This window comes from Micropterus dolomieu, linkage group LG21 (assembly GCF_021292245.1).
Source record: "Micropterus dolomieu isolate WLL.071019.BEF.003 ecotype Adirondacks linkage group LG21, ASM2129224v1, whole genome shotgun sequence".
NCBI lineage: Eukaryota > Metazoa > Chordata > Actinopteri > Centrarchiformes > Centrarchidae > Micropterus > Micropterus dolomieu.
Genome location: NC_060170.1, coordinates 3,507,076 through 3,514,902, shown reverse-complemented (window position 1 = coordinate 3,514,902; position 7,827 = coordinate 3,507,076). Strand labels below are relative to the sequence as shown.

Here is a 7,827-nt window from a genome sequence, read left to right as displayed (position 1 = left end):
TCAGTTTAACAGAAGTTCCTTAAAAACGTTTCAAACATTTATGTTGAGGGTAAACTGGAAGTAAAATATTTTACTAAAGTGAGATTTAGAAAAAATGCAAAGGTCGGGCTTTTAGAGGAACCAAGTGATGGTGGAACTCTGTCAAAAGAGGAAGTGGTTACTTACATTTATGGCTCCACAGATCAGTGAACTGCAAACGAGACACAGGAAACGTTCATGTGACATGAAGAGTCAAAATGGAGGATACAGTTCAGTTTTAATACTGTATTTTATTTGTTCATTAGAAGGTTCCCAAAATTGTGTGAAACATTTGTGGAAGAAGTTACAGTGGATATATAATATATTACAAAAGCTGCTTTTCATAGTGATTCCATTTCGTCATTTTACAGAATCGTCATTTCGCACATCTCAGCCTGAAATAGCATTTTTATATAACGAGCACTCACAATTACAGAAGTTGTCATGTCTGAAAACATTTTAGCTTAATTTTCTAGTGAAAGGAAACATTAACATCAAGTTCAAAATAGGATCATGGTAAAAACCGTTTATTAAAATCACCAAGCTTTTCCAGTAACATTACATGCGCCTTTTCTAGACTTCTGCAAACATGATTTTGAAAAGACAGAACTGTACAATAATATCAACCCTAAAATATGCAGATAAAAGATTAGTTTGAGAAAATCGTGTCTATAACTTGTAGCCCAGTCCAGATCTGCTGATGTGGCAGAAGAGTGTCATGGCGAAACACATTCCCAAAACCTGTCAAGATAAAAAAGATTTCATTATGAAAACGCAACAAACCAACTTGTTGATGCTTGTCCCCAGAAAGCATGGTCAGATTCTCATTGCTCTTACGTGTAAAAATCAGTATTTCCTACCAGTAATTTCTGGCAGTTTATTCTAAATTACAAGTAGTAAACATCAAAACTCAGGCTTTAGAGTCTGTATGTGTTATTACTTTTCAAGGTCTGTTATTGTTATTTTTTCACTAAGCAAAGAGTTTTAGTTGGAAAACTTGTTAGCAATCAGTTTCCTGCAGCCACACAGAAACATCAGCATTTGTTTGGAGTGGTGTTTGTGTCCACAGCTCTGGTGGCTCTCCGCCAACTTCTTAGGGAAACTGTCTGCACCTTTAGCAGCTTAATACTCCTGGATGTTCACTAAGTCGCTGATTTTGTCAGCTAGTCATGAAGGTTGTCTGCAGTTTGGTGCTGGGCAGGTGGCGTACTGTGGGTTGATCAGAGCTCTTCAGCTAAAGACAGCTGGCTGCTGCTGCTGGAAACAAGGTCAGAGTGGAGCTGGGGACTGGAAAACTAAAACAATTTGCTAAAAGAGGCTTAAAATCCACAAATTCCTGATTTGCTATTTCAAGATAATGAAAATATTAAGTATTATTCACAAAAGTGGGCCAATCACAATCAGCAGGCCAGGATTTCATCCACCAATTTATGTACAGTACAACTTCTACAGCACTTTTGCACGGAGAAGTTGTGTCCCTGAGCAACTCCTAGTTGTGTGACCTCTGACACATAACAATTGTAAGTCGCTTTGGTTAAATGACTAAATGTAATGGTAAATATAACTACCACCAGTTTACCTCGACAATGCAGAGGACAATGACAGAAATTCCGGTGGTTAGGAAATTCTCCTCAAAAAAGTTCTTCAACATTTCCAAACAGCCCTGCAAACAAAGAGCAGAAAGTTGAGATGAACTGCAGCCAGCATTAAAATGCAATAACAAGACATCTGTCTGTCCTCTACAGTACATCAAAACAAGCCTCAATCCAAGGTTACACTCTGTCTACCTTTTGGTTGTATATGGGCTTTTTGCCACAGGGGCCCGAGCAGCAGGATGAAGGCACGTCGTCTCCCCAGTCTGTGTAATTCTTCACCCCACAGCACTGAAACTGAAAAAAAATATTATGAAAGGGGAAGGTTTTATACCATCAGACTGAGATCACTATGCTTTGCTTTCATTGTGTCGCTGTATTACATGAGCTGTCAGCGTGTCTCTGTCCTGGAAAGCTTACATTGTCCTGAAGCAGGTCCCAGTCACTGATCACTCTCGTTGAATTCTTTGCTTTTGCCTTTTCCAAACCGTTGTTGAGATCTTTTGTCATCAATTCACCAATCTACACATTGAGGTGACATTGGCAGATAATGTGTAAGTGTTCCTTTATTAGCACAACAAACATTGGGAGAAAGAGATGGGTGTGACCCTACCTTATCCTCATACACCAGTAGCAAGCATGCTAATGTGAGCTCTATCAGCATCAGGAAGAACAGCAGCAGGAAAAACTGTCAACAGAATAAATTTCAGTCACATTGCATTTTTATTCTTTACAGTTCCAGAAACACTCCAGTTTGTTGCATTTTGCATTATATGCTCGTAGATTTGTCCATCTTTCTTAATCAGTATTAATAATATTGTAACATGGCTCAGAATTATACTGGAAGTAGAATGAGGCAAGAGACCCCAGCCATCAGACAATTTTAACATGTATTTAGAAAACCTGAACCCACCTAATCAGCAAAAACAAGTGAACAATAAATTGATTACCTTTGAGCTAATTATGCTGAGATCAACATGTTAACACATATGACAATGTTAACACGCTATGACACGAGTATGAACATATGTTTAAGGAGTGGTAAGGTGGGATCTGTAGGACAGAGGTTATCGCTCTTGCCTTTGTTATGGGAGACCTGGGATTCCTACTCACTGCATGTGTCATTGCTCTTTATACAACAGGTCTGGGGATTATGGGGATGTGAAATAAATCAAGCATGCTTGTAAAACAGCTTTAAAGGGTCCGTTCACTCAAATTAAAGTATATAATTTCTGGTTATCTACTCCTGCAAACATGTTTTGGTGTTAATGGCCCAGGTTTTGAGATATCTGTCTTCCAATACAAAGGAGATAAATAGAATTTAATTTGTGGGGCTCACAGCATCATAGCATAATTAATTTAAAAAACTGGAAAGAAACTGGATCCTCAACCAAACACACTGTCAGCAGTTGTAAATGGAAGTAGGCCTACTTTCTGGTAGGCAAGACATTTGAGGAAAGTCTTAGAATATAAACAGTTCTTGTTGTTGTGTAATCCTTTTTTATGATGTTATGACACCAGGTGGTGTAGCCTATGACGTTGGCAGCAGCTGGAGCACCCAGGGGTGCTGTGTGTGCCATAGAGGTAAACCGGGGTGAAAGTAACACGGGACGAAAGTAACAAGGCGATTTTCTCAGAGCCCTGACTGCATTTGCAGTCCAAGCTGTGACAGCACCTTCAGCACGCAACCTTTGATGGAGCTGCCAAATGTCGCATGACGTTGTTGTTCCCGCGGCCGTCTTCAGAAAACTGTTTTCGAGCACGGCAAGTAAATTTCTGAAGCGGGACTGTTTTTCGAATTACAAGAACTGTCTCTCGTTTCATGTGTCACAGTAAGGATTAATCTACAGGTTATGTAGTGCTTTAACACACCCTGAAGTTTGCCCTGTCACAGTTTTTAAGTATAAAAATAAATGTGTTTATTAATCGTAACAAGTGTTACTTTCGTCCCGCTGCTAATGTGGTGACTTTTCTGTGTGTTGCAGCATTTATTAGAACATGTTTATGCCATATTATACCAACAGAATAGGCCAATAGCGTGGGTCAGAAAGACAGAGGTCTGATTCAGCCAGATGTTTATGAGAAGGCGTTTCTAGACGTCTCTATTAGAAACATTAGTCTCAGGTCAGCTGCTAAAGTCGCATGCTTTGTTCAGATAATGTAGGAGGAGGGCAGAGATAATTGGGGAGACGACCAGACCACAGGTACAGATCACATTATTAAGTCTTCTCCTTGGAGAGGAAGCTCCATGCCCTGTAAATGCTCCGTACTTGTATAGCGCCTTTCTAGTCTTTTCGACCACTCAAAGCGCTTTTACACTACATCTGCATTCACCAGTCATACACATTCATACACTGAGCCTAAGTGCTCAAACGGAAACTAACATTCACACACATTCATACACTGGCGGAATAGCCGCCAGGGGCAAATCGGGGTTCAGTATCTTGCCCAAGGACACTTCGACACGCAACCAGGGGGAGCCAGGGATCGAACCGCCGACCTTCCGGTATTTATTTTGGCCTGTCTCCTCAGGAGCTCAGTGGAGCAGGTGTCAGTAAAAAGCACTCAAAATGCAGATCACTCATACTGTTCTTACTAAAACAATTTTAAATTCATTTCAAAATGTGAAATTGTATTGTATAGGCCTATTCTGCATTTAATATCTGTATGTAATTTTTATCTTAATTTTATTGTTTATCTTTCTAAATTAGGTTTCATTTTTTCACTGTTTCTGAAAGAAACATGCTGCAACATGCAAATATTCCCAGTGCAGGATCAGTAAAGTCTCATTTTATTTTAATCATGTCAGGTTCATAAACAATCTCCATCTTAACATTTCCCCCCTGTTTTAGGTGCACACATTTGCATATGTATATTATATATTTATAATATATCCTTAATATAATATGACATATTCTAAACAATTCAAGTTTGGGCAGTCAGGTTACTTTTGGAACTGAATATTTAAAATCATTTTTTTTTTTTTTAAAGATAAAGGTCACAAGATGTTTGTTTATTTAATACAAGAGTAACACATGAATCTAGCTTGTATTGCTGTGTTACTTTTGTCCCAGCTGACCGTGTCGAAAGTAACAATGTGCCACTTATGTTTAAAGTGAAATTATACGGAAGTCGTTCTACATTTGTACAAAATACCACCTGATATTTATAGACCACACCTGTGAGTTAGTGACCACAGCAAAAATATATCTCTGTCTGAAACCTAATCTTTTAAAATCAGGTTTCTCTGAAAAATGGTATTATCGCCCCTGCTCTTACCGTCAGGAGGAGACAGCGGTTCTCCTTCAGAGCTCCCAGGAAGCCCAGGAAGGACACACAGGTGATGACGATGCCGCTGATCAGGAGCATGTTGGATAAGTTGAAGTTGGCCAGGGCAGGGGTGAGTGCGGCTAGCCTGAAGTTCACCAGCATGTACACACCGAAGCCCAGCACCACCACGCCGCACATCTGACAGGAGAACACAGTCGGTCAGGTTCATGCTACACACTCCCACACCTGAGTTACCTGATTACATCATAACATCAACAGTTTTTCCACTAGTGTAATGCACTATATTTACTCAAGAAACTCTGCGTCACTACATTTCAGTATTGTAGTTTTTATTACATTACATTGATTTAACAGCTGTTGCTAATTACTGGGCAGATTAAGTTATCCTATACAAAACCTATAATGACTTATAACACAGTGCATTGCTGTGGGTTAATCTACCAGACAGTTTTTATATATATATATATATATATATATATATATATATATATTAAAATTAAATCCAACTCAACCAGCTGCAACATACAATGCTTCTTACACATAAATGCATCAAAATAATAATCAAATTAGATCAAATGTAGATAATTACACTGACAGGAGCATATTTTCTTCACAATAAGCACTTATATTTATTTTCTTATATATTTATTTATTTTAGCTTAAGTGACTTTTTTTGGACAATGCACATTTCTTTCTCCTATATTTAAATTGCATTGCATGTTTTCTTATTGTGCAAATAAAACTGTCTCAAAACATTTGTTACCTTTTTTGGTGCAAGGTATTTTCAGAACATTTTAACAAATGCTTTCAAAAAGTCGCGGAGACAAAATCAGCTATTTGAAAAAGTGGTGGAGACATGTCTCCAGTGTCCCTCAGTGTAAATGACACCTAGGCCTATGTTTTACTGATAATACTTTAACTTAGGAAAGGATCGGAATACTTAATCCACCAATGACTTTTCTTTTTTCAGTAGATTCAGTCATGTTTGAATTTGTACGACCACCACTTTAAGTGTCAGAATCTGGACATTTGAACTGTTCATCTAGCACCTTTAGCAATTTATTATTTTTGTGCTAACTAGTTTTCACGCATTCTCAACAAAGGCAGGTGGTGTTCAGTGTTACTAATGTATAGATATTTATCATATCATAAGTTCTATGTTCCTTGCTGAGCTATACCTCAGTTGTTCCGCATACCTCCTAACAATAGAAGAAGGATCCCTGGTTAATAGATACAACATGTACGATAATGACCTCTGAATGTGATGCTGGATGATTGAGACATACATACAAAACAAAGGAAGTTGGCAGCACACATGGTGTACTTTAAACACTTGAGGCAGTTCTGAGCCATTCTGGAACACCTCTGTCAGACCTGTAACAAGAAACAAACCAAAAACCATCTCATCATATTTCATCACATGAACAGAACAGTAAGTGAATCTGGTCTGTACTGAAAAGCAGAAAATTAGTTAGGCTTTTTGTTTCTGTGTGTCTGTGGTGGTTGTGGGGGGGTGTCAAAACTGACAGAACGTCTTGGTCACACTGTGGGGGAAGAGATGCTGATTCATCTCACTTCCTGTTTCTCATTGGTTTACAAGCAGTGTGTTTCAAATTCATTTTATGTTTATTAAACGTGCCATTATGGCTGTTGCTGATGACATCAGCATGGGTATAGCTGGACTTGCTAATGACATCACAGGGGTTTGGTCTACTGTGGAAATACCACAAGTTTCCCAAAATATAAAACAAATACTTCTTGTAACCCACCAAAGTAAATATGTTTAAGATATTAATTTAATCAAAAGCATCAACGTGTTGATCCATTTGTAATTTCTTTGCTGTAATAATTAATGAAGACGGATGTCAGAACTATATGTTTTTGCTGATATTTGATCTATTTTTAGGGGAACATTTCTAAACTCCAGATTTTATTTTTCAATCAAGTGTATATTTATTCAAAGTTGATACTTCGACTTAGATGACTGGCCGTGTTGGATTCTTTTCAAAGTATATTTTTAAAAGTTTTTCTTTAATGGGTTGTGTTTTTTTTAGAAGTCGGCTATTCTCTAGAGCGACAACACATTTCTATATGATAAAGAGGAAGGTGACACAACACACATTTTAAAGATATTATTCAGATACAAATGAAGATGAGAAATAAAGTTTAGGTCTTACCTCTCTGGGAGAATTATCGGTTTGTCTCTGTTCAGACTTGTGTTTAGTGAACTTTGCTGTTGCTTGCACTTCCTCTTCTCATAGTGCTGTGGACCGTGCAGCACTTCTTGGGGCTTTCGGCACCTCCTTCTCACTTCCTCTTTCGTAACTTTAGTAACATGGAAAACAGTGACTACTGAATTGTCTCAAGCAACAAAAAAAGGTAAAAATAACCACTGTTGTCTGTCAGCATCCAGTCAATGTAGTTAGTACACAAGCGGTTAACAGCCAGCTGCAAATTAGAGAGAGAACAACATAAACCAAAAGGCGGGATTGAAGAACGTCTTCTGCGACAGAGTATTAGCACCACTGTTGGAAAAACAATAACAGTAGGGGAGACCGGGGACGGTTGTAACATATAACATTTCTATCTCTATCTTGGAGCTCTTTTGAGCCAGTGTGTTCAAAATGTGATGCAAACTAGTTACACGTGTCTGCTGTTAAATGGTGTAACTGTTATCTCTGTAACAGAGATATTAGTTGTAACATAATCTGGGGTGAAATGTAACATTATGGAATTTGGAATATGAGAAATTTACCACATAAATCATATAATCTCTCTGTCTAGTCTAATTAATGTTTCATGGCTGTACTTTTACATTGTAATTACTGTTTTATCGTTGATAACACTTAAATAACTTTCACTGTCAGTCATAGTAGTGACATAATGGTGAACATAATAATAAGATTTTACAAAATGCAATTTGCAC

General features: G+C 37.9%; 1 protein-coding gene across 1 annotated transcript; it reads right to left on the bottom strand.

The window, feature by feature from the left end:
- Positions 1-249: 249 nt before the first annotated feature.
- On the bottom strand, positions 250-7,428 carry zgc:64051 (leukocyte surface antigen CD53). Its single transcript, XM_046035871.1, has 8 exons — positions 7,079-7,428; positions 6,192-6,275; positions 4,890-5,078; positions 2,224-2,298; positions 2,031-2,132; positions 1,806-1,907; positions 1,598-1,681; positions 250-759 (listed from the first exon to the last, which is right to left on the bottom strand). The coding sequence occupies exons 2-8, from the start codon at positions 6,252-6,254 to the stop codon at positions 688-690; spliced, it is 687 nt and encodes a 228-aa protein (XP_045891827.1). The 5' UTR covers positions 6,255-6,275; positions 7,079-7,428; the 3' UTR covers positions 250-687.
- Between the last annotated feature and the right edge of the window lie 399 nt (positions 7,429-7,827).

Bases quoted from the DNA above. Each gene is read 5' to 3' on its own strand.
- zgc:64051 (XM_046035871.1), bottom strand. From the start codon at position 6,254: ATGGCTCAGAACTGCCTCAAGTGTTTAAAGTACACCATGTGTGCTGCC. The intron at 2,299-4,889 runs GTAAGAGCAGGG...TTCTGTTGACAG, and splicing joins ACCGCTGTCTCCTCCTGACG to TTTTTCCTGCTGCTGTTCTT. The intron at 2,133-2,223 runs GTAGGGTCACAC...CTCAATGTGTAG, and splicing joins TACTGGTGTATGAGGATAAG to ATTGGTGAATTGATGACAAA.